We start from the raw sequence: 25,666 nt of genomic DNA, 5'->3' as shown, positions 1-25,666 counted from the left end.
AATAAATGAGTAGTTGGTTGACAAAAATGTCCACATGTGTTTAATCCCCTGTTTGCATATATGCAGATCTGTCCAGTGCCTGAGGAGGGGCTGGGTCTAGGGCATTTGGATGCACCTGTATGATCTCAGCTGGGTGACTCCGGATGGAAGCAGGTGCTTGTTAGTGTCTGAAGGGCCTTGTGGGGAGAGGTATATTGACAATGGAGGAGTCCCTGGGCTTTCTATTTTATCAGTTGGTGGTAGAGGTTAAGTGCTCCTGCTTTGGGACCCAGATCAAGTAACTTACCCTCTTAGTTTCAATTTCTTTAGGTTATAAAGTGCTCACTCAATTGTGGGTTTTGTCATTATGGGAGGGGGAACTGGCAGGTAAGGAGCCAGCTGTGGGGAGAAGAGAGTTAGGTGAGTCCTGAGTGTTTTTGTGGATTACTGTGCCCACTCCAAGGCCAGTGACTTGGCAATATCAGTGGCTGGCTGAAGATGTGAGCATGTGGCCCCCAGCCTGCTTCTGTACTGGACCCAGAGCCCCTGTGCACACACATACCTGCTGTGGCATTGATCCCACACTTGGCAAGGCAGAGATTCAGAGAGGGTGCAGGAAAGGGAATGAGGAAGCCAGGGGCCCAGACAAAAGGTGCAATTATTATTATTATTATTATTATTATTATTATTATTTGTGATAGAGTCTCACTCTGTCACATAGGCTGGAGTGCAATGGCATAATCTCAGCTCACTGCAACCTCCACCTCCCAGGTTCAAGCAATTCTTGTGCCTCAGCCTCTTGAGTAGCTGGAATTACAGATGTGAGCCACCATGCCCAGCTAATTTTCGTATTTTTAGCATTTTCACTATGTTGGCCAGGCTGATCTCAAACTCTTGGCCTCAAGTTATCTGCCCACTTCAGCCTCCCAAAGTGCTGGGATTACAGCCATGAGCCAGTATGCCTGGCCTGTTTTTATTTTTTTAAGGCCCAGAGCTTTTGCCTTAAGGATGAGTTAGTAAAAAACAAAAACAAAAACAAATTTTATAATCACGGTTAACTTTCACCCAGTTTCCTTTTTAAAAAAAATTTTATTATATAAATAGAGACGGGGTCTTGCTACATTGCCCAGGCTGGTCTGGAACTCCTGTGCTCAAGGAATCTGCCTGCCTCGGCCTCCCGAAATTCCGGAATTACAGGCTGAGCCACCACGCCTGGCCTCGCCCGGTTTTCAAAGTAGATGTTTTGTTAAATATTGTAATTTTAAATAATAATAACATTAACAATATTAATTTTGCTTATGCCAGGACTCCATCCCATTGGAGACAAACGTTAAGTCTTATGGCGGACCTTACAGCGGGTGCTAGTTCCCACTCCCAAGCCTCTCCCCCGCCTAGGCCCTGCAGGTCCCGCGTGCTGCGAAACATTTTCTTTGTCCCGTTCTGCCCAAGGAGGCTGCCGGTCTCTCCAGGAACCGCGAGTAGGTGCTCCCGCCAGGTGGTGTCGGTGAGAGCCTGCTGCTCACCCTTCCCTTGTTTCCCAAAACTTCTGAAGGCTCCCAAATTCCTGGGAGACTCCCTCCCAGGGCCTCCTGAAGCAGCTGCCATACTGAGCGATCCGTCGGTAACGCCCTTGGCCCACCGATCAGTTAGTTTACCTTGTTAGAGAGGAAAGCACTCTTGGAGGTAGTAAGATGGGCCGGTCCTTGATCTGAGAAATGGGCTCACAATACCGCTGTTGTCTCTGCAAAGGTGGGGACCAGAATCCAGCTTGCCTGAGCTTGCAAGCAGGCATCGGCCTAAAGGTTTCAGCCTCCCAGTGGCGCTCTGTTTGCACACCTTAGGCTAGGAAAGGAAGGACGGGAGCACAGCACTGGGTGCCCCCCTCCCTGTAGAGTCTGGGGCGGGGCTCAATGAGAAGGCCTGCGGTTGGTGGCTCCCCACCTCATAGCTGCAAGTCGGGGCGAAAGCTGAAGTTTCTCCTCCCAGCAGCCTCCTCGCCTTCCTGCAAACCTCCGAATCTCCCTGGACCTCCTAGTTGCTGTGGCCCTTCCTCCCCTGATTGGCTTCCTCCCTCTTTCCCAAGGCCAGAGAAGTCCTCTCTTCCCCTCACCTTCCTCCCTCTTCCCATAAAACGTTTAGGAAAATGGGGGCGGGGGTGGTGGAGACCACCAGCCTGGAACTTCAAGTTCAATGGCAAAGTCCCTGACCCTCCCCCCAGGCTGGGCGCCAGCATTATTCTAGGGGCGATTAAACTCTTTTACTGCCCCCTGTGCCCCTCCCAGTTTGGGGGCAGTTTAGGGGAGGAGAGGAGGTAATGGTGGAATTCTTTCCTTCACTCTCTCCCGACCACTTCGTCCCCTCCCCCTCATCCCCTCTACACAGAACTAACTGGTAGGGAGAGAGGAAGAAGGCTGGCATCGGTTCCCCATTGGATGTTTTAAATCTGTCTCAGGCCCAGGCCAGCGCCTGGGGGGAGGGGCGGGGTGTCCTGCTTTTGGGCGAGAGGCCCAGGGCCACTCCAGAGCTTTCTCCCCTCTTTCCTGGAGAGCGACTGTTCGGGTGAGAATGGTATAAATTTCAAAAACAACGAAACCTTCTTTTGCCCCCTCCGCAGCAGTCGCCTCCGGGCTTTATTGCAAGTTTACGGTAACGAGTTCATCTATTTAATTCGCGGTTGCAGGTCGGGGGTTTCTATTAGGACGCAGTGGGGCTGGGGGGCACAGGGTCTCCCCTGAAGGAAACCCAATTAGAGTGCAGCACTTAGAACCTTCAATACAACTTTAATGAAGGGGAGGAGGGGAGCTGCACGGAAGAGAAGTTTGCTCTGGGTTGGGAAAGGAAAGCTGGAGCTGCTCCCGAGAACTGGGGGGCCTGTATGAGGTTTTTTCCTGCTTCGAGGGCTTTCCGGCTTCTGGTCTGGGAACTACTATTTGGAGTAGGGATCGCCTGCAGGGAAGGCGGGACGGATTCTCGGCTGGCGGCGGCCTCGCAGGGTCCCCGGAAGCGCTCGCCAGCCGGAGTAAAACCCGAAAGATGGAGCCTCAGGTTCGCGCTCTGCGTTGTGGATGCCGGAACCGAGATTCAAAAAGAGCTTCCGGAGGTAGTTTCTACGCATTGCGCCACTACTCCCTTATTCGGCTTCTGGAGGCCTAATAAAATCCACCTGCTTTGGACTTAGAAATTATTTCGGGCCTGGAGCCCGCGTAAACGCGACCCTGTGATCCCGCTTCGTAGCTTACTGAGAGACTCGCTGCGGGAGTTTGGCTCTGAGGGAGGGGAACGGTCTGGAGGGCAGCTCAGAGTACAATTGCGCCTTGTTAGTGAAAAGGCGCCCTGCTTATTTTCCGGAGTATATGTGTGTGCCTCTGCGTTAGTCGTCTGTGAGATCGTTGTCTGGATTCACCTATTGTGACATTGTGTTCACACGTTTATCCGAATGGTAAGCAAAACATTTCCTCCTGTAGCTTAACATAGCCCTTATTTAAAAGTAAATAGCTGCAGGCGAATATAGGTTTGTAGATTTTGTTGTGATTTAAACACAAATAAGTGAGAGATTTCAATGTGGTCGTCCGGGGATAGGTGGGAGACTAAAATTGGGAAGGGATTCCCAATGAAAGGGTTTAATACAAAACGAAATTTAGTATTTTTTGCACAGGTTCCATACAAGTAAATCCGAAAAAAGTGGGAGGGTCCACACCGCGAATTGTTATGGCGAGGCAGATAAATATATTACTAAAGAAGACCTGGACAGAAGGCGGATGGCGCTGCGGCCTGGCTCCCGCAGACCGACCGCCTTCTTCTTCCATGCGAGATCGCTCGTACCGAACCTCCTTGCCTTCTTCCTGGGTCTCTCGGGGGCTGGACCAATACATCTGCCGATGCCCTGGCCTAATGGCAGGCGACATCGGGTCCTGGACCCCCACACGCAGCACAGTACCCACGAGGCCCCAGGCTGCTGGAAGCCTGTAGCTCTGCGGGGGATGAAAGCCTGCCCGCAGGTTCTCCTGGAGTGGTGAGCTTCTGCCGGAAGGGGGCGCCCTTGTCTTTTTAATGGTCCTAACACACTAGTGGAATAAATCTCTAAGATTCCACATCTTTTGTTTGCTCTGAATTTATTGCGAGTGAAAAAGAGAGAAAACTCTCAAGTTTTAAGTTTCTGATAGCAGAGTGTGGGAGTTAGAGCATGGGGAGTCCAGATGTCCCAGACCCTCAAAAGTCTCTACCAGGGCCACCTCCGTTAGTGGCGGTGGCAGCCCCTCTTGTGGCCTTTTTCCTCTCTCCAAGGGGGCACCCCGCACCATGCCGCTCCCCCTCATCTATCTCGCCCCCTCCCCACCGGCCCATCTGCGCTAAACTCTCGCCAGTTCCGAAGTCGGCGAGGGAGGAGGTTTACTTGCCCGATCGTTGGTGGGTTTGAGCTTATAGAGACAGAGGAGTAAGAACCTGCGATATTGAAAGCTACCCACATGGGGCTTCCTTGAAGGAGGACGTGGAAGGCAGAAAGTGACCTCCTCTGAGCGGTGCATGTAACCGTGGACCTTAAGCTGGACCACTGGGCTTGGACGATTTTTTAAATCAGGGAATCGACCTCCTCTTCCTCCTCCTCGTCCTCTTCCCCCGAACCCCCAGTCCCCATGCATTCACACACTTTGGCCTTTTCCCTCAGTCCCAGGCTCCTCTTTGGTAAATAGATTCGTAGGTATCTAAGTCACGTCCCACCCTCACTCCTTCCCGGGAGAGGAGCCAGGGCTAGGATCCCACCCGACCGCGGGCCATAAACACGAATCCCTTGGCTGCGGCGGCTGCCGCGGGATTTCTTGGAGACCTGGCTCCGGGAGGGAAAGGTCCTCGAGGTAGTGGCGGCCGCGGCCCACCACCGATTGCTCGCCACCGACCCACTACTCGCCACCGACCCGCTGCTCGGAGCTTCGGTTCTGTGGGTTCTCCAGACTTCAGGCCTGGCGCTCAATCGTGGAGAATGCGCCGGCAGGCCCCTCCCCACCCCCAGCCTAAGGTGCAGGAAGGCCCAGCACGAACCCGCTGGCTTTGCTGCGCGGCCAGGAGATGAGTCCCACCGGGCACTGAGCCCAGATACAGGACATCAGAGAATGAACACAGAGGCAGAGGGCCCCCATGTCCCTCTCAGAGTCCCGGCTCTGCAAAGAGCCCGTCTGTCTCCAGCTTCCAGAATTCCGCACTGTGGATCTGTCTACGTGGACCGGGAAAACAGGATTGGCACCACTCTGCCACTCCGTTTGTGCCTGGGAAGGGCTGAGTATGCAAGGCCACAAACATCTACTTCACTGGGATCCCAAATGCTCAACAAACCATGACCTGCTTTGGTCAGAACCACCAGAAATATTAAAGGAAGACTCAGAGAGTTTGGGGGAGGAAATTAATGGTGAATTACCCAGGCACTTTCTCAAACCTCTTTTTCTCTGGAAGGAAGGACTGACTAGGGGCAGCCTGATGGCTTCATTTTCACACGACAGAAAAATCAGAAAAATCATCGTGTTAAGGATGGGGACTTCCAATACCAGTGGGTACACCCTATGGGGTGGACAAGGAGGGAGGAAGAGACAACCTCTACAATTGTCCACCTGCCCAGCTGTCAGCTGAGAAAAATGCTAAACGGACACCACCGCCACACAAGCGAATCTGCCCTTTCCCCCTCTCCTCAGTCTTCCTGCTGTTACTCGGATGGGAGGTGTAACGGAAGGGGGTCTGAGAGAAAGCTTCCCTGCAAAGGGATCGCCTTCCAAATTTATTCATAATCAGCTCAATTCATGAAAGCAGTTTCTAAAGTGCTCTACAGAGCTCTAGATAGAAAATATGAGGCTAACGATCATGGCAGCTAGTACTGGTTATCGTGATTATCGCCACTGTCAGGATGAATGATTATGACTGGGCCAGGTTCTTTGGGAACCCTGGTGGAGTGGGCTGTCACATGGGGCTTCCCTCTCCCTGCACATACTGGGTACCCAGGCCGCTCCTGAGGAACAGTCCAGCAGCCAGTGGCCTGGGAAGGGTGTTGTCTCTAGGGGCCTTTCAGCGGAGTCCTTGGCCCCAGCCTGGGCTTGGCAGGTTCCTGGTCTCCCCAGGACACCCCCACTTTCCCTCCTCCCACCCAGGCAAGGAGATCTCTTAAGGGGTAGCGCTGTTCTTCACCTTGGCGAGAACCTTCTTCTCTTTGACCCGGCGGTTCTGAAACCAGATGGTAATCTGGCGCTCCGAGAGGCTGGTGGCTGCCGAGATCTTGCGCCTCTTGTCCTTGGTGATGAACTTGTTAGCCGCATACTCCCGCTCCAGCTCCCGCAACTGCCCCTTGCTGTACGGAATGCGTTTCTTGCGGCCTCGACGAAAGGCGCAGGCGTCAGGAGGGTGCTGCCCGCTGGAGTCTGCGCGGCGGGAAAGGGAGGGAGGAAAAGGCATGGTCCGATCCCCACCCATGCAGATCCAGGCCTTGCAAGCCCCAAGCTAAGTCATCTCACAGGTGCACACAGGTCACCCTACAGGCGCACGTGCAATCCTGTTCCTCCAAAGAATACCGCGACACCACCCTGGCTTCCGGCTTGTTCTCTCACCACCGCTCAGCCTTGGCTCCTGAAGGCCACCCTCACCCATCACTGCTCTCACACCCGCGAATCTGCAAACATACCTACACACCACACACAGTCAGGCCTTTGCCCACCATCACATACGTCCACTCTTCATGCATTTCCAGACTCTTGGCCACTCTTTTAGATTCTAAAGGCAAATTCTGGAAACACGTTTCTGCCCCCACTCCCAATACGTGTACACACACACACACACACACACACACATATTCACCCATCCCAGTGCACACACCTATGTCATGGCTGCAGGAAACCTAAATTTTTATTTGGAAATTGGAAAACTCATCTAATAGAAAGTGAGAGGTTGTATTCTCTACAGTACATCCAATACCTTTTTACCCATCTCCCACACCCACTCCCCACTCACCAAATTGAGAGTTATTTAGCCTTTGTGTAAAATTAGTTTGGAATTGTGCTGGGTAGGGACACCCTGATCCCCACTCAACAGCAAAGAGATCTAAACCTCTCAGACATGTTGAAAGGCTGGTCCCAGGGCCTCATGGAGAATTGAGGTGGCCCTCAGGCTTCAGATAGCACCCAGCTCAGGCCCCTCACACTGACCTCCATCCAGGCCCTCCAGCTGCCCAGACCTCCTTCAGAGTCCTAATAACCAAGGGAGGAGCACCAAGCTCATTCTCACCAGCTCCAAGTCTCCCTCCTCCTCCTCCCAGGGAAATGCCAGTGGGACCCACAACCCCGGGCTCAGAGACAAGGGGACCCAGGGTAATAGAGGTTACCTGCAAATGCTGCCTTCCAGAAGGGACCTGGTGCGTTCTGTTCTCCCTGGCAACACATCTGGCTGTTCCAGCCACCAGCGAGAGCCCAGGACTGGTAACTGTCCACAGGCAACAGGGAGTCATGTCGCGGTTCTCCGGGAGCACCCAGAGTCTGCACCACGGACACGTCCAGGTAACTGGCCATAGGCTGGTAGGTTCCCGGATATCCCGGATAGAAGGCAAACTCAGTGGGGCGGCTGGGGTACTCTTCCCCGGCCGTGGGAGTCTCCGCGGGGTACGCCGCCAGGGTGGCTGCCTGGGCACAGGGTTTCAGCGAGCTCCGGGGCACTCGGCAGGAGTAGTACCCGCCTCCAAAGTAGCCATAAGGCACGGGAGCTGGGGACGTCCCCTGGGGCACCCCAGGGCATGGGTGGCATTGCTTTGGCGGCTCCACCGAGCCTGGCAGATCCAAGGGGGCATAGTTGACAGCAGGCATCAGCGTAGGCGCCGCTTGGTGGCTGGTCAGAGGGGAGTGGGCGACCAGATTCCGCCCACCTCCCGCTCCCAGCAAGCCTTCGATATCCTTGGCTCCATCCAAGGTGGCATAATTGCCGGGCTCCATGGAGCCGAGGGTCGGCTCATGAGGTGCGGGGGCGGGGAATCTAGGGGGCACCCAGCTCGCTCTCCCCACCCAGGCCGGGGGAATCCAAAGCGTTTTAAATCGCTCCCAGCTCGCAAGGCGCCTGCATTCGCTCAGCACGGCCGTCTTGACGCAAGAGACGCAGGGGCCCGGGCACGCGCGCTGATTGGCTGCGGCCTGGGGGAGAGAAGCTAATAAAATCCCAAAGGCAGAAACTGCGAAAATACTTTACCCCAGCTTATTCTGTCTCTCTCTCTCTCTCTCTCTCTCTCTCTTGCTCTCGCTCTCTCGCTCTTTCTCTCCTCTCTTTTTCTCCCTCTCTCTCTTCTTTTCCCTCCCCACTCCTCTCTCTCTTATTCCACTTAAAAACAACAGGAGAGAAAAGGAAGGAGGTGTCCTTTCGCTGCTTTCCAGTTTGCAGAGTCCCAGTTACACGTCTGGGGGGAGGGGAGGCGTGGTGGGCGGAGGGAGAGGGGACGAGGAGACGGGCCCCACCTCCTTCTCCTCCTCCCTCCCTAGCTCTCTGTCTCCTGCGCTTTGGCAGGTTTAACGAGAGAATAAAAAGCTCTCCCTATAAAGTGTCCATCTTCTGGGGGGGAAGGGGAGTCGCGGGTGGGGCCGGGAGGCTGCTCCCGGCCTCAGAGGAGAACCCGGGAATGCGCCTGTGTAAGAGGAGGCTGGGAAATAGGGGTTAATAGGTGTTTCTGGCAGCCCCTGGCTTTGGGTCCTGGGTACTAGCACCCCAGTTCATTCCCGGTACCCTTCCTGTCCCAGATGCCCTGGAATGAGCTGCTCCGGGCCCCAGGGAGGTGCCCTGGACGCCCCTTGCCCAGGGACTCGCTACTGCCCAGAATGCTCTGGAGGCCCTGATTCGGGTGAGGCTGAGGGAAGAGGCGGGAGACACGAACGTAGACGTAGAAGACACGCGATCTGGATGGAACCCGGGACACTCCACCTCCGGACCTGAAGGGGAAATGGAGCCTCTAGAGTGGCCTGTGGAAGGGTCTGGATTTCCCTTTAAGTAAAGACGTATGGAGGGACGGAGACCCACAGGACTTGAGGGAGGGACTGGGAGAGGGAGAGATGAGACCCAGGGACAACAACACGAAGAGGGAAAGAGAAAAGTTGACAGAGGGGATGGGACAAAATCTTGTAAAATCCTAAAGTGTCAGTCAGAAAAGAGAAAGAAGAGAGTCACTTTCCCCTGTTTTGGGGATCTAAGGAAGTCTGAGGAAGCCAAGCCTGGCTGACTGCCAGAAACCAGCTGTGGGAGTTCTGGACCCCAAGAATACAGGCGCCTGTGTGGAGATGCCAGTCTCCCTGCCCTGCAGTCCTCTCCCTATGGTCTGCAAGGGGCCCAGGAAACTGTCCCTGATACTGGCACACTCCCACCCAAGCTGAGTGCCCAGAAAGCCCAAGACCCCCATCTGCCTCCTCCAAGCTTTAAACTTCCTTACAAGGAAAAGGGAATGGGTGGGGAAACCCCAACCACTGGCAGAATTGCTTGAGGCCCCTCTGTTGGGGCCTAATGTGCAATGCAATTCAGAAGAATCAAACGGTTTGTTTCACAAATCTGTCTTTAGAGGTTTTCTGCTTCCTTTACTACCCCTCCCAAATCAAATCCTTCTGTCTGCTTTTTCTAGAACTCCCAGTTTTTCTGGAGAAGACAGGAATGTTTCCATTCTACACGAGGGTCTTGACAATTATATGAAATGGCTTACCCTAAACTCTGGGCAGACTCAATCATAGCCTCTCACCAACCTGACCTTGAACTTGAGCCACTTTGTGGGAAAGGGCCCACAGGCTGTAGTGTACATCACTCCTAATGAGCATTGCTGTAATTGAAGACACCAAGCATGAAATCTTCACTAGATTGTATTTGAAAACAATATGGAAGAAAAGGGAGGAGAGCTCTCTTCAATGCTTTCCAGTTTCTCACCAGAGTTGCTTGCTTGTCTAATTATGAACTGCAGAAATATCCAGATTTTTACCTAAAGACTAAGAATTTTTCACCAATTTTTACTTGGTAGATGATAAATACATAGGGCATGTCCACAGTTTTAGCTTCCACTAGGCAAACACACATACATGCACATTTATTCATCCTTGTACAGTAGAGGCATTAATAGATTCCTAAATTAAAAAAATAATAATAATAGTCATGTCCTATGACCCAGCAATTCCATTCCTGAGCATAAACCCAACAGAAATGAATCTTTATATCCATCAGAAGGCATGTACTAGTAGGTCCACAGCAGCTTTATCTGTAGTTGCTCAAAGCCACCCATGGCAGCGCACGCCTGTGATCCTAGCTACTAATCCTAGTGGAGGTGGGAAGATCGCTTGAGCCCCGGTGTTCAAGACTAGCCTGGGGCCAGGCGCGGTGGCTCAGGTCTGTAATCCCAGCACTCTGAGAGGCCAAGGCAGGCGGATCACTTGAGGTCAGGAATTCGAGACCAGCCTGGCTAACATGGTGAAACTCTGTCTGTACTAAAACTACAAAAAAAAAAAAAAAAAAAGCCAAGTGTGGTGGTGGGCACCTATAATCCCAGCTACTCAGGAGGTTGAGGTAGGAGAATCGCTTGAATCTGGAAGGCAGAGTTTGCAGTGAGCCAAGATCGTGCCACTGCACTCCAGCCTGGGTGACAGAGCAAGACTCCATCTCAAAAACAAAACAAAACAAAAAACCAGCAGGGCAACAGGGCTAATAGGGATAATAGGGATATCCCATCTCAAAATGAAACCAAAATATAGTAGCTCAAAACTAGAAACAACCCAAATGTCTATCAGCAGTAGCATGAGTAAAGAAAGCACAGTATAATTACACAATGAAGTATACACAGCCGTTTGAAAAAGAATAGACCACTACTACACACAACATTGATGAATCACAGATATGTGGATGAAAGAAGCCAGACACAAAAGAGTAGCTTTTGTATGATTCAGTTTCTACATTTCTATGCAGTTCAACGACAAGCAAAATTATGGTGTAGTGATAGAGGTCAGAATAGAGATTGCCGTGGGGAGAGGTCTCCTGACTGGAAAAGGATATAAAGAAGCCTTCTGGGGTGCTGGAAATACTCTGCATCTCAATCTGTATGCTAGTTACAAGACTTTGTTCACTGTGAAAATTCATCAAGCTATACGCTTGGGATTTCTGCACTTTATTGCATATCTGCTATATCTCAAATGTTAAGGAAAAATAATTAAAAACAAAATTTTTTTAATTCATTGCAACACTTCCTGAAACTGTGCTTTTGGATATATAGCATTCTTATCCGTGTTCATTGAAATAAGTAGCTAAGTGCATGTAACTGCAGTGTTGTGGAATGCAGAGATGGTTAACTTAAACTTGGGGGGAGTGGAGAGAAGGTCACCAGCTGTGCTGGAGACCCTCCTGTAAACGGATACATTTCAATACAAATAAATTCTATAGTGCTTGTTTTATTTGCTTTACAATTTATTTAGCATCTGCTAGATCCCAGGGAACAGTTCTGGATCTCATTTTTCTTTCATTTCATTTCATTTCATTTATTTGAGACAGAGTCTCACTCTGTCACCCAGGCTGGAGTGCAATTGCACAGTCTCAGCTCACTGCAACCTCCACCTCCCGGGTTCAAGTGATTCTCATGCCTCAGCCTCCTGAGTAGCTGGGATTACAGCTGTGTGCCACTATGGCCCAGCTAATTTTCTATATTTTTAGTAGAGACGGGGTTTTGCTGTGTTGGTCAAACTGGTTTCGAACTCCTGGCCTCAAGTGATCCCCCTGCCTTGGCCTCCCAATGCGCTGGGATTACAGGCATGAGTCACCACACCCAGCCTTGGATCTCATATTTATTAACACTTGGGCATGTGCCCCCATTTCCTGTACATAGGTCTGTGTGTGCATCTGCCCATGACCTATCATAGACCTCAACCGGCATCAGGTAAAGTAAGATTAAGTCTCCTTATCTGTAAAATATGGGTAATAATTCTTTCCTCACATAAATACTGTGATGATATAATGAGATTTTGCACATAAAAGCATTTCACGAGCTGAATAAATATGAGCTCTATTTGTGTTCCTCCATGTGTTTCTGTTTCTAATGAATTACAAGCAACCTGCTTTTACTTGAAAAGGACAGTTGCCCTAAAGAGTGCCAGTCACTTCTCATTTGCCCCCTCAGCCCTGCGTAAGCTACGTAGTTCTCGCATCGGGAAACTGAGGCTCAGAGCCTCCAAGTCCTCCCTGGGGCACTACATGAGTTCAGCGGGGAAGTCCTTGCACAGTTCAGGCGTCCTGATCTTCCAGACTGACTGGGCTGAGCCTGCCCTTCCCCCAACCCCACAGATGCCTTTGTGTCCTGCTGGGAGCCTCCTGGCAGACCCTCCGGGAGCCCGGAGCCTCCCCCAGCTTTCTTTACTGACCCAGCCAAAAGCGCTGAAAGCCTCAGCGTGCTCCTTTACATACCCGCCAGACACCTCCAAGAAGGTCCAAGCCAAGTTGAAAGTTAAGAGTCTGTTTACCTCCAGGAGCCCATTCAGCTTGGCCCCACAGACCGCCTGTGACCTTTACAGCCCGGCCTTTGAGCGCGGCCGCCGCGCCCCCGGGGGTTCCGGCAACGGGGCCTTGGCACCTCGGTGTCAGCTCCCGCCCCCGCCCAGGCTAGGGACCCGCCAACGAGGAGTGGGGGCGGGAGGCGCCCACCCGCCTCACTTGTGGGCATTTGCTAAACTATGTTTTATTTTTTTGTAAAGTGAGCGCGCCCGCTGCCTTCGTTCTCCCAACTGGAGCAACCTCTGTGGCGGCGACGAGGGCGGCCGTCAGGTCGGTGGTGATGAATAGAGAGGATTTCTCTGCAGCGCGACGCTCCCCTTTCCCGAAAGGTGGGCTCCACGGTTCCGCCGGCCGCGCGGGTCTGGCTGAACTGCTTGGTGTCGCCCGGCTGCTCTCGATTTTATGAAAATGGCCTAATTGAGGTGTGCTCTTTTCTTCCCTTCCTCTTTTCATCTTTTCCTTCCGTCTGCATTTTCTCTCCTCTGTCTTTAGTCTTGGTATCTTCTTTTCTTTTTATATTTGTGTTTTTCTCACCGCCTTTGCTTCCTTCCATTTCAGTTATCTTGCTTTTTGTGTGCTCTTTCTTGATTTCTTTCTTTCCTTTTCTTGTTATTGCTCACTCTCTGGCTCCGCCACCCACCCGTTGTTCTGTCTTCATTTTCCCTTTAGTACTTTTCTCCCTGTCTTTCATCTCACTTACACTATTTTTCCCTTTGTTTGCTTTTTCTTCCTCATTTTTCCTTCTTCTCTTTTCTCATTTTTCCTTCCTCCTTCCTTTTGTTTCTCTCTCCTCTCTATTTCTCTTTTCTTTCTCTCATCTTCGTTTTACTTCACTTCCTCCCCCCGCCACACGTTTTTCCTTTGCAGCGCTCTCGCCCAGTTTTTCCATTATTCTTCTCTGAAGTCTGGAAAGGGCCTGCTGGGCTATAGCTCTCAGCGGCCGGAGCCTGCGCTTGGCAGGGGACGGCCTGGAGGACGGCCTAGTGAGGCTGGTGGGTTCGCGGAGCCCTGCCCTGGAGCTCTGCCTGAGGCTAGAACAGCACCGGCTGGAGATGAAGGGTGACTCGGGCCTTTCTCCCTGAAATGAAGTCAAGCGGGGCCTCTCTTGGCCTTAGAGGAAAATCTCTTGGACAACTTGACAGCGGGATCCCAGAGCTAAGAGCTCAGAGGATGGAGGCATGGCTGGTCAGGAGGAGGCCCCTGTCACCTCCTCTTTCCTTCCCCAACCCAGTCAGCCCTGCGACACCCTCAGGAATTAGAACCCTCTCAGGACAAGCCTAAGTGCCTCTGAGGCCAGGGCTGAGGGAGCCAGCTATCAAAACCATGGGACAAATGGATCTGAGGAGGAATCAAAGGATGGACAGCTGAAGGGAGAGGCTTGCCCCAACCGCGGGGCGGCCATGGCAGCTGCTGCGCGCCCTGACGCCGCCTGGAAACCGGAGGAGGGCCCAGCCAAGCCCAGAGAACTGTGAGTGGGGTCCAAAGAGGAGGGAGGGAGGAGAGAGGGAGGAAGGGGGTCAAATATGAGGGTCACTGAACGGAGACCAAGAGTCTCCCTTCCTCTGGTCCGGCAGCTCTAGGGGAACAAGCCAGCTGTTCTTGCCTATCAAGCGTCACACGTGCTGAGTAGGGAGACTGGCTGGCCCCAGAGTCCCCAGCCCCCTTCTCCAAACCTGGGCTTTAATGGGGAGTTACCCAATTTGGAGAAACTCAGCCCAGATCAGACCCCAACCACTAGGAAGTCTGGTCCTAGGTGGCCGCACTGCAGAGCAATGCAGAGTCTCATGTAAGGTTCTGTTCTAGCTCAGTGTGCTGGACCAAGTCAGTCGCCCTCTCTGTGCCTCAGTTTTCCTATCTGCACTGTGTAAGGAGGGAAGGACTAGACCAGCGGACCTTTGAATCCCTGCCAGGGTTCACCTTGCACAGAAGAGTGAGGACGGGCAGCAGGAGGGAAGGGAGCTTTACCGGAAGGAGAGGGAAGAAAACTGTAGAAGGAATAAGAAAGAGTCCAGGAAGCTGCCGCGGATTTTTCATGCGTGTCTAGCGCAGGCACGGTTATTAGTGCTTTGAGGGAGCCCAGCCTCTGTGGAGGCAACTGTCATGTTCTGACTCATTTGGGGCAGCCAGCCCCACAGTGTAAATTCTGCAGTGGCTCATTAAAGGGGACCAAATTGCTTGGGAGATCACCTCCTCCCTACTTTCCCTATAAATCCCTCCAGCCACCCAGCACAGAGACACTTGGAAGTAAAGGAATAGGAATGGGATCCTCAAATGGGGACCCACAATTAATGTCTTTAGGGGTTTCAGCAACTTCCAGGGTCATGGGAGACTGGGCTTTCTTTGTTCCAACCCCTGGGATCCTGGATAGGACTCAGGAATTAGGAATGTATCAAAAAACCTATCTGCAAATTGAAGAAAGCAATTTGAATCACTTCAAGCTCTCCCACCATCTCCACTTTGTTTTTCCTTTCAGGGAATGTGGGTGTTGATGATATAACTATTAGGAAAATGCTGGCTACTCTCAGGACTGCTAGTGTAGACCCTGCCAGAGATAAAAATTGAGTCTTCATTTCTTAAATCCAGAGGAATGTCAGCACCAGGGCCCCGGCCCCTCAAGTCGTAAACCCACCTATTTGGCCTAAAGTGGAGCTGTAGAGTTAATGCCTAGGGGAAAGTACAGTCTGAAAGATTTAATTTCTTACTTTGATTCCCCCATTTACCTTAATGAAAATCTTGGGATCCTTCCAAAAACCCAGAACGTGACCATCTTGTGGCCTACCTCCCTCCTCACTGTCCCCCTAACCCCAATCCCTATAGCAAAAGCCTTTCCCCTCTCTTCCCACTAAGATCTCTGTTCCAAGAAACAAAGTTGGGAGACGAAGAAGGCAGGCATTTTGCACACACACAGACACACAAGGTGGAGGAAAAAAATAGTCCATAATTCATCCCTACCAAGTCCTATCCAGTTCGTGGTGCTCATGGGTTCCTGCTCTTGAGTGCCACAAAAGACTACCCTCTTGGGGCTCAAGGAAGGCTTGAAAATAACACTGTTCCAAGAGTATCTGCCTTTCTGAATCTCAGCCCCAGCTTGAGATGAGCATTGGGCAGTTCCTAGTTACTGCCCTGAGGACTTTAACCTGGGGGAAGTCCATGTGAGCCAGGCCCTCAAGGTTCTGGGCCAGCCATTTACCCCAAATCCTGACACCTTCTGAGACTGGAGAAGTCTGGCTGATTGTCTGCAGCCTGTCTGCATTGACCCTGCTAGTCCAGAGGTGATATCCCGCCATACACACAGGACTCCTCATCAAAGTGGGATTTGGGATTGGAACAGAGCTCTGGGCTTTTAATCTGCCTTGGCTCTGAATCACTTGAGCTTAAACTGATCATTCTTCCCCTCTACTCCTTCAGCGGTTTTCTAAGAGTTCTGAGAGGGAAAGTAAAATGCTCTTCACTTTAAATTGTAAAATCATGCACTTAGGACGGCCGAGGTGGGAGGATCACTTGAGCTCAGGATTTTGAGACCAGCCTGGGTAACACGGCAAAACCCCATCTCTACAAAAAATAGCCCAGTGTGGTGGCACACGCCTGTAGTCCCATCTACTTGGGAGGCTGAGGTGAGAGGATCACTTGAACCTGGGTGGTTGAGGCTACAGTGAGCCGAGACTGTGCCACTGCTCTCCAGCCTTGGTGACAGAGTGAGATGCTGTCTCAAAAAAAAAAAGAAAAGAAAAGAAAAGAAAAAGAAAAAAAAAGGAAAAGGAAAATTCCTCGCAGGTTTTTTTTTCTATTTGGTCCCTGTAATGTCTATAGTTTTGTTCATAATTGGAAGGGACTCTAGCCACTGCTGAAGAGACAATGAAGGATCTTTGCTCTCCCCTCATGTTGCTCATAGGTAGGGCTTGGATTTGAGAGGATATTCCAATTTTGGAGGCTACCGTGTTGAAACTGACACCAGGGGAAGCTTAGAAGCTTAGAAAAGCTTCCTCCTGGCCAGGCGCAGTGGCTCAAGCGTGTAATCCCAGCACTTTGGGAGGCCGAGGTGGGTGGATCACCTGAGGTCAGGAGTTCAAGACCAGCCTGGCCAACTTGGTGAAACTCCATCTGTACTAAAAAATACAAAGAATTAGCTGGGCGTGGTGGTGGGTGCCTGTAATCTCAGCAGCTTGGGAGGCTGAGGCATGAGAATCGCTTGAACCCAGAAGGTGGAGGTTGCAGTGATCCGAGATGGTGCCACTGCACTCCAGCCTGGGCAACTGAGAGGGACTCCTTCGAAAGAGAGAGAGAGAGAGAGACAGAGAGAAAGAAAGAAAGAAAGAAAGAAAGAAAGAAAGAAAGAAAGAAAGAAAGAAAGAAAAGAAAGAGAGAGAGAAAGAGAGAGAGAGAAAGAGAGAGAGAAAGGGAGAGAGAGAAAGAAAGAAAAGGAAGAAAGAAAAAGAAAGAAAGAAGGGAAGAAAGAAGGAAAGAAAGAGAGAGAGAAAGGAAGGAAGGGAAAGAAAGAGAGAGAGAAAGGGAGAGAGAGAAAGAAAGAAAAGGAAGGAAGAAAGAAAAAGAAAGAAAGAAAGAAAGAAGGAAGGAAAGAAAGGAGCTTCCTCCCCTGAAATCCTTAATTAGGGCTCTCTGTTTAGGGGATATGTAGAGCTCCCCACCTTTCCCTTCTCTTAAAGAGCAGAGAGCTCCAAATTCCCTGGCTCTGCAAACTAGTCAGTTGGTGTTTGGGATTAGGAGAATCCTTGGAGATCATGCAGTGCTAGCAAGCTTTGTGCTTGGGTAGCTGGGTGGCAGATGCCTTGGCAAGGTTGCTGCCTTGCCCAATTCAGACAGAACTGGCCTCAGGCAACCCATGGCCAGTTCTGTGGTACCAGGCAGCTCTGAGCTACTGAAGTGGGAGCAGGAGAAGAAATAAACAATACAAAAGGCAGACAGCTATGGCAGCTGGATGCAGTTTTAGAGTTTCTAGTGATGCCGTGACTGTTCTCCATGCCTGCCCCAGGGGAGTCCAAAAAGGCAGGCTGGGACTTGTGTATGTGGAAGCTCACACATTCAGGACGGTGTTCTGGTTCCAGCTCAGTGTCCACCAAGTCCTAAGGACTCAAAGCTTGGTCACAAGGTTAGCCCCTCCCAGGTTGAAAAACTGCTTGTCTAGTTCTATGAGGCAAGGCCAGGGCTTCCAGTTTCTTAATTTCGAGATGAACCTGGAAACTTTCCCTAGAAATGGTGCTCAGCCCCAGAGACAGGTGGGGGAGCTGGGGAAGAACCACGGGAAGTAAACCCTGGTCTCTCCATCCCCTCCACCCTCTCAATAACCTGTCTGGCCCAGACCCAGCCCAGATCTCCAGCTGCCTTGGGTGGAGGATGCAGATAGGGATTGTGGGGGCAGGGGTGCTCTCTGCCCTTGAATTGGAATCCCCCACACCAGTCTACTGGTGGATTCTGCTTCCTTTGCCCCTTTATCCTCCACCCCCATCGGCATGGTTTTTCTAGCCTCGGGAATCACCTGCCCTGGGAGTGCAGGCCAAGCTTTGGACGAGGGAAAGCACAGACTGGCCCGAGATCCGTGCAGGTCAAGCGCGCAAGGTGGATCGCTCTCAGATGGGAGAATTCATAGGAATTAAGGGGAACCTGCCAACTCTTCATCAAGACTAGAGGCCAGCCTAAAGAATTTTTCCCCTTTTTGTCCTAGAGACATTCTATCCTTCCTTCTGCGTGTGTAAATACACCTGGTCGGGCAGATTTTTCAGTAATGGGACTGAGTCACCTCACCAGCCGGGGTTTACTCCCCAGCTCCTGGATGGTAAAGCGCCCTGCGGCCCGCGGGTGAGGTCTTTAACCGTTCAGCCAGCGCAGCAAGAGAGCTGGGGAGTCTTCTCGCAGTCCCTTCCTCCTACTCACGCAAAGATCTCCTCTCTGCTGGTAGGTGCACCTGCCCTCCACCGATCCTCACCCTGAGCTCAGGTCGTACCTCAAGGCGAAAACCCGCCTAGTGCGTTGGTGGGTGGAGAGCTGCCGCCTTCTTGATCCGAGACTGAAAAGCTGCACTCCCTGACGCCACTGTGGCCAGCACCTCGGGCCGCCCAGACCCCTACATCTCTAATCCCATAGCCCTCTAGGGCTCCTTGGGGCAGTTCCTTTGGAAAGTTTTCGAAGTGCTGGGTACTTTAAGTACCCTGTAGATGCCTTTTATTTAATCCGTACAACAAAAGAACGGGGCAGGAGTGGGGGGAAATTGTTACTTCCGTCTTGTAGATAAGAGAACTGAGCCGGGCGCGGTGGCCCACGCCTGCAGTCCCAGCACTTTGGGAGGCCAAGGCCGGCGGCTTGAGCCCAGGAGTTCCAGATCAGCCTGGCTTGAACCCTGAAGTTCTGGCTTGACTCCGAAGTTGGAGGGTGCAGTGAGCCGTGATTGCGCTGCTGCGCTCCAGCCAGGGAGACAGAGCGAGAACCAGTCTCAGAAAAAGAAAACAAGAAAGCTGAGTTTAGGAGATTAATTTGTTCAACTTCAGGCGGAGCTTGCAGTGAGCCGAGATTGCGCCACTGCACTCCAGCCTGGGGGACAGAGCAAGACTCCGTCTCAAAAAAAAAAAAAAAAAAAAAAAAATTTGTCCAACTTCTAGAGGCAAATCGAGGCTTTATGGCACCAAATCTTGATTCTCATATTTTCACTTCTCTTCCCTCTCCAAACACAAATCGTTGACACATTTTATTTTATTTTATTTTATTTTATTTTGACAGAGGGTCTCATTCCCTCATCTAGCCTGGAGTGCATTGGCACGATCACGACTCACTGCAGCCTCGATCTCCCAGGATCAAGGAATCCTCCCACTTCAGTCCCCTGAGTAGCTGGGACCACAGGCACTTACCACCAAGCCCAGCTAATTTTAAAATTTTTTATAGAGATAAGGTCTCGCCATGTTGCCCAGGCTAGTCTCAAACTGCTGAGCTCAAGCGACCCTTCCACCTCAGCCTCCCAAAGTGCTGGGATGACAGGCATGAGCCACTGCACCCGGCCATGACAAATTTTAAAATGGAAATAGATTTCATTATGTCTCATTAGTATCTCAAACTAATACTAAAAAACAGATTTAAGATATTTAGGAAATTATTAAAGGGAAAAGGGAAAAATTAAGGGATTTGGAAAAATCAAAACATGAACTCTAAAATAAAGAAACCCGGCCGGGAGTGGTGGCTCACACCTATAATCTCAGCATTTTGGGAGGCCGAGGCAGGTGGATCACTTGAGGTCAGGAGTTCAAGTCCAGCCTGGCCAACATGGTGAAACCCCATCTCTACTAAAAAAAAAAAAACACACAAAAATCATCCGGGCGTTGTGGCATATGCCTGTAGTCCCAGCCACTTGGGAGGCTAAGGCAGGAGAATTGCTTGAACCCAGGTGGCAGAGGTTGCAGTGAGCCAAGATTGTTCCACTGCACTCCAGCTTGGGTGACAGAGTGAGACTCCGTCTCAAAAAAATAAAATAAAATGAAGAAAACCCTTTAATACACTGTCATCTTATTTATTAGTGCCCCCCATGACTTCTAAAACTACAAAAGTGGGAACCAATTTCTGTCCTCTTCCTCCCACCCCATTCCTGCCACCCTGTTTTACTTGGGAGGCTGAGTCCACATGAGTAACAAAGGAGATATACCTGGCAAATGTTCACCTAGAGTTGAATTGTGGGAGGCTCAAACTCCTCTAATGGCTCTGTTACCCACACTGACAGCAGAAAACGAAGCATGGTTGGGTCAACCTGGTGCCAAAACACCTTCCAAGCCTGTCCCTTCCATGAGGGAAAAATGGGTATTTGGTGGGCACTAAGGATTCTGAATTTGATTTTATGGGTGGCTCTCAGTCTCACCCTTTAAAATTGAGGGTGAACATTGGTGTACATGTGTGGTTTTTTAGGACATGAGCCCACTGCTTTATTGTTTTCTTTTCTTTTCTTTTCTTTTCTTTTTCTTGAGATGGAGTCTCGCTCTGTTGCCCAGGCTGGAGTGTGGTGGAGTGATCTTGGCTCACTGCAAACTTCGCCTCTCGGGTTCAAGTGATTCTCCTGCCTCAGCCTCCCGAGTAGTTGGGATTATAGGCTTACACCACCATGCCTGGCTAATTTTTGTATTTTTAGTAGAGACGGGGTTGCACCATGTTGGTCAGGCTGGTCTCGAACCCCTGACCTCGTGATCCGCCCACCACAGCCTCCCAAAGTGCTGGGATTACAGGTGTGAGCCACCGCACCCAGCCTATTGATTTGTTTTCTAATGGCAAATTTTACAGATACAGAAAAGTAAACAAAAAAGTGTAATTCAACCCCTTGTACCTATCACTCAGCTTCAACAATAATCAACTCATAGCCCATCTTATTGCATTTCTTTCTGGAGGTTTTTTTGTTTTGTTTTGTTTTGTTTTTTTGAGACACAGTCTCACTCTGCCTCCTGAGTAGCTGGGACTACAGGCGCCCACCACCATGCCTGGCTAATTTTTTGTATTTTTAGTACAGACGGGGTTTCACCATGTTAGCCAGGATGGTCTCCATCTCCTGACCTTGTGATCCGCCCACCTTGGCCTCCCAAAGTTATTAGCACCACGCTCAGCCTTCTTTCTGGAGTATTTTAAAGCAAATCCCAGACTTTTTTTTTTTTTTTTTTTGCTCCAAAATACTTCAGTTTGAATCTGTAACAGATTTAAATTTTTGTTGTTGTTGTTTTTAGAGATGGATCTTGCTCTGTCACCCAGGTGGGAGTGCAGTGTCACTGAAGCCTTGAACTCCTGGGCTCAAGCGATCCCACGCCTAGGACTACAGGACTACAGGCATGTGCTACCATGCCTGGGTACATTTTTTTTTTTTTTTGGTAGAGACAGGGGTTCCCAGGTTGGTCTCAAACTCCCTTGATCAAGCGATCTGCCACTTTGGCTTCCCAAAGTGGTTGGATTATAGGCATGAGCCACTGTGCCCGGCCTATTTTTATTTTATTTTTTGTAGAGACAAGGTCTCGCTTGTTGCCCAGGCTGGTCTCTAAACTCCTGGCCTCAAGGGATCCTCCAACCTTGGCCTCTTGGAGTGTTGGGATTATGGGTGTAAGCCACTGTTCTTTTGCTTTTTTTATGTATAACCTTTATGTGATTATCACACAGGACAAAATTAAGAATAATTCCTTAATACTATCCATGTTTGAATTTCCTCAGTTGTCTCAAAAATGTCTTTTTACAGTTAAAGTCAGGATCTAAACAAAGTTCATACATTACATTTGCTTGATGTCTCTTACCTGTCTTATAACCTATAACAATTGCTCCCAATCCCTGTTTTTCATGCCATTACTTTATTTAAAAACCTGGGCCAACCCAATTCTCAAAAGGTATTGGACATCCTCAAAAAAGATGACTGCTCTGTGTTGAACCAAACAACTGATTCTTACAGGTTTCTTCCTCACTTGTCCTCTGGCTGTGGCAGCCAGGTATGGACAGGAGAGCTGCATCCTTCCCTTCACTCCCTGCCAAAGAAAGGAGAGCTGGGATAGGCAGTGCCCTCCCCTGCCCACCCACTATGTCACTTTCTGACTCCCTTTGGTCCCCTCATTGCTCTTGGAGTGAGAGACCTCATTCCTTCTCTCACTGGAGGCAGCCAAGAATGGGATCCTCTGGTGGGTCTTTGGATTATGTAAGTTTCAAACACTGGATACACAGCTCCAGATCTAAAGGCAAGATTGTTGCTCTAGAGGCAGGACTGTTCATTTCCTGCCTTGGGGATGCACCCAGAGGCCTGAATGCTTCCCAAGGGAACCAAAGAAAGAACATGGTCTGTTTCAGAGGTGGAGTGGCCAGTCTAGCTCTGCCATCTTTCACTCCTTTCTGCCCTTAGGGTACCACTGAGGTGGAAAGCCTGAACTGCTGTCTCTGCTCTGGCTTGCGCTCAAGCTATGTGTCCTTGGACTGACCATCTCCTCTCTGCAGCCCTTGGTCTTCTCATTTGTAAAATGGAAGTGATCCTCTCTGCCCATCCTTCCTTACAGGGCTGCTTGGAGACAATCAATCAAGATGAGGGATATTGAGATTCTACAAAGAGTGTGATGCCTATATAGTAAAGTATTGTTTTTCTCATAGTTGGTGGCATTTGAGGAGAAGGTGAAGATTTTGGTTGGAAGAGGAACCAGCAGACAAACTTGTTCTCTTGTGTATAAAAATAAGCCATAACATGCCCACATCCCTCAAGCTAGGAAGAAACCTGGGCTGGATGGTGACCTACTGGAGAAGCTGTGACATCCTGGCATGGGGAAGAGTACCAGGATGCCCACTCCTCTTCCCCAGGAACCACCAAGGAGCCTGGAGCCTGGCTTTATCTCAGCCCTGAGTCCCCTTCTCCCGGTGTGCACACCCCTAGCTTTTTTATTTTTTAGATGGAGTCTTGCTCTGTCGCCCAGGCTGGAGTGCAATGGCAGCTCACTGTAACCTGCACCTCCCAGGTTCAGGCGATTCTCCTGCCTCAGCCTCCCGAGTAGCTGGGATTACAGGTGTGTGCCACCACGCCTGGCTAATTTTTGTATTTTTAGTAAAGGTAGGGTTTCACCATGTTGACCAGGGTGGTCTGGAACTCCTGATCTCAGGTGATCTGCCCGCCTCCACCTCCCAAAGTGTGCTGGGATTACAGGTGTGAGCCACCACACCCAGCCTCCCTGCTTCCTTCTTTCTAGGGCTCCTAGCTTTGGTGCATCAACTACTCAAAGCCCCAACTTCTCTCCAAGAGGAATTTCAAGAAACACTGACCAATCTGGTTACAGAAGCTGAAGGGGCCCCAACCAGGCTGCAATAAACCTGCTTTACCCTTCTAAGCTGAAGTCCCTCTTGCCCAAAACTTTGTTCTCTGGGACCTGGTGAGAGGGTGACTCCATGAGTGCAGAATGCAGTGCAGACATTATTGAAGAGGCCTCACATTTTTCATTTCCACACTACACCTAGCTCATAAAAAGCCAGGGAATATAATAAATTCTCCCCTGCGGGACATGGTTTTAATTAATTATTGGGTTATTCAAGGTGACTCATGTGTGAAACGCAATTTGCACTCGTAAACTGAATCTCACATAATCCATTCTAAGTAACTGGCTGCGAGCTATCCTCTCCAGAGACTTACACAAAACTTATATCTATCCTTTGAGGGTCTTGGGGCAAAATGTAAGGGTGACTTCAGTTTAAAGAGAGCTCACTTGGCTGGCTAGGGGTACTAAGAAAATGGGTCTTGTTTTCTCAACTGCTGATTTGATGAGGTTTATTTCTTAGAACATCTGGTGTTTTTATATGTATAGTATATATATAAGGTATATGTATATGTGTATACACACATATACATTTATATATTTTAGTCATTTGTTTTGCAGTATCTGCAAAGGATATGTGAAGCCTTCTCATTGCAGAATAGAAATTGATGCTGAGTTTTTCTACAGCTAACCTGGCAGCCGAAGCTCCTCCTACTGCCAGGACCTCTGAAATGTGGTCTTTATCACCCATGATCCATGTTCATCTCACATCTCACGGTCTCTCCTGTACAGCCTGGAATTGCGCTTGTCTGGGATTTATACTCCTTTTTGTGTAACTTAAAAAACTCCAGGCCCCACATCTACAAAACAGGCTTCTGTTCGGAATGGGTGTGGGTCTCCCCCACAGAGCCATTAACACTGCAGAGCCTCTTGGTCTACAGCATTAGGGAGTCTACATTTTTGAAACCATTTTGGGATGGTAGCGTTGGGGGGCTGAGTCTGTTCATGTAAACAGAATCTGGAAATGGTGAGGGAGTGCATCTGGCTACTCTACGTAGCTCCACGTGTTTGCCAGGTGCCTTCTCCAGACCCAGGCAATGCAGAGGAGGGGGTTGGGTGGGGGAGGGGAAGGGATCCAAGGAAGACTGTGAGCCCCCCACCCAGAGTTCAGCCAGAGAAGGAAAGGGAGACTCTGGCATTGCACCTGGGTTCCTGCCCCAGAAAAGAGGGTTAAGATCTGATTTTTTTTCCGGGAAGGAAGGAAGGAGAAACTGAAGGAAGAACGGGATGTCTTATTTTCTCTCAGTTTTTGTCTGACCCCTGAGTTGGAAGTGGAAGGCTCTGCGAGGGGCCCTGCACTAAGCCAGTTCTGAGCGGAGGAAGCCTCCAGCTTTTTTTTCTTCCTGGTTTTCTTTTCCCTTTTGCCTCCTTTAATTCCCTTTCTTGACCTGGAAGCCAGACATTTTTTTTTTCTAAGTAAAAGAAAGGCTAGATTCCAAATACCCCCTCAGCTCCCTGCAGACCCTAGAACTCCATCCTGACTGGTCCCTGAAGCTCCTCTGGCCCTTCCAAACAGTGGATAAAGTCTGTGTCTCAGCTAGAGTCTCAGCCTGGAATTTCTTTTTCATGCATGGGCAGGCCTAGGGACTCTAAACTTCTGAAAAAAAATAAAATTTTCTTCCTTTCTCTGACCTACTTGAACTTTCAGTTCCAGGAGGAACGAAATAAATGTGATGTAGTTTCAAAGTATGTGGGAATTTAATAAATGCAGGCCATGGAGGGTCACTTTCCCCATGAAGACAACTTTATCTGCCCCACAAGGCATCTGAAACAGTGCCATCCGAAACAGCGCCATGCAAAACAGTGCCCACAAGCACCCACCTGCAAAAAGACACAGTGACGGAGCAACAGCAGCTGCGTCCTCACACGCAGATGAGCTGATCCAGCCTTTGAAGGAGCCAGTTAACCAGAGATGGGTTAATTCCTTCGCCAGACCGGAGGTATTGAATCCAAAGAACCCCCACTCCAGAGAAATGGAAGAAGTCTGTGACAGACAGGCAGAGGAACAGAGGGACAGACGGGAGCTCACATAGGGAAATGAAGAGGGATAAAAACTGGAGTTAAAGAAATCAGGGAATTTCAGGGCACGCAGAGCAGAGCTGATGGGAAGTCCCAGAGAGCTGGATAGGAGGGTAGCGGAGGCTGGGATTATCCAGAACTTGTTTTGACACAGGTAGACCTTGCCCAGCTCAGCACCCGCTAGGTTGGCTTTCTAGGATGACAAAATAACAAGCCAGCCCTGCCAATTCTGGGAGAAATCAGCCAGAGCCATTGTTTGGCTTGTCTTCGACCAAACAATAGTTGATTGGCTGGAATTTTCACTTTCCCTGAGTTGTTAGCTCCTGTGAGGAGTTGGTCAAGGCCCCTTGCCCTTAGCT

General features: G+C 50.3%; 3 protein-coding genes across 3 annotated transcripts; 1 reads left to right on the top strand and 2 right to left on the bottom strand.

The window, feature by feature from the left end:
* Positions 1-1,130: 1,130 nt before the first annotated feature.
* Positions 1,131-2,408, bottom strand: PRAC1 (PRAC1 small nuclear protein). The gene is given in 3 exon segments (XM_032162744.1): positions 1,131-1,242; positions 1,636-1,720; positions 2,369-2,408. Coding segments are annotated over 3 exon segments (237 nt in total).
* A 604-nt stretch (positions 2,409-3,012) lies between these two features.
* On the top strand, positions 3,013-3,995 carry PRAC2 (PRAC2 small nuclear protein). The gene is given in 3 exon segments (XM_032162607.2): positions 3,013-3,079; positions 3,635-3,658; positions 3,661-3,995. Coding segments are annotated over 3 exon segments (426 nt in total).
* Positions 3,996-4,074: 79 nt separating this feature from the next.
* HOXB13 (homeobox B13) lies at positions 4,075-8,091 on the bottom strand. Its single transcript, XM_032162606.2, has 2 exons — positions 7,334-8,091; positions 4,075-6,377 (listed from the first exon to the last, which is right to left on the bottom strand). Exons 1-2 carry the CDS (start codon positions 7,932-7,934, stop codon positions 6,124-6,126), a joined length of 855 nt encoding a protein of 284 aa, XP_032018497.1. The 5' UTR covers positions 7,935-8,091; the 3' UTR covers positions 4,075-6,123.
* Positions 8,092-25,666: the final 17,575 nt, after the last annotated feature.

This window comes from Hylobates moloch, unplaced genomic scaffold, assembly GCF_009828535.3.
Source record: "Hylobates moloch isolate HMO894 unplaced genomic scaffold, HMol_V3 SCAFFOLD_10, whole genome shotgun sequence".
NCBI classification, from domain to species: Eukaryota; Metazoa; Chordata; class Mammalia; order Primates; family Hylobatidae; genus Hylobates; species Hylobates moloch.
The sequence above is the reverse complement of the archived record's forward strand: the minus strand, read 5'-3'. Positions and strand labels throughout refer to the sequence as shown.

Excerpts from the sequence above, each read along its gene's own strand:
- HOXB13 (XM_032162606.2), bottom strand. The coding sequence starts at position 7,934 with ATGGAGCCCGGCAATTATGCCACCTTGGATGGAGCCAAGGATATCGAA. Across the intron at positions 6,378-7,333 it reads CTGGAAGGCAGCATTTGCAG|ACTCCAGCGGGCAGCACCCT; the intron begins GTAACCTCTATT and ends CCCGCCGCGCAG.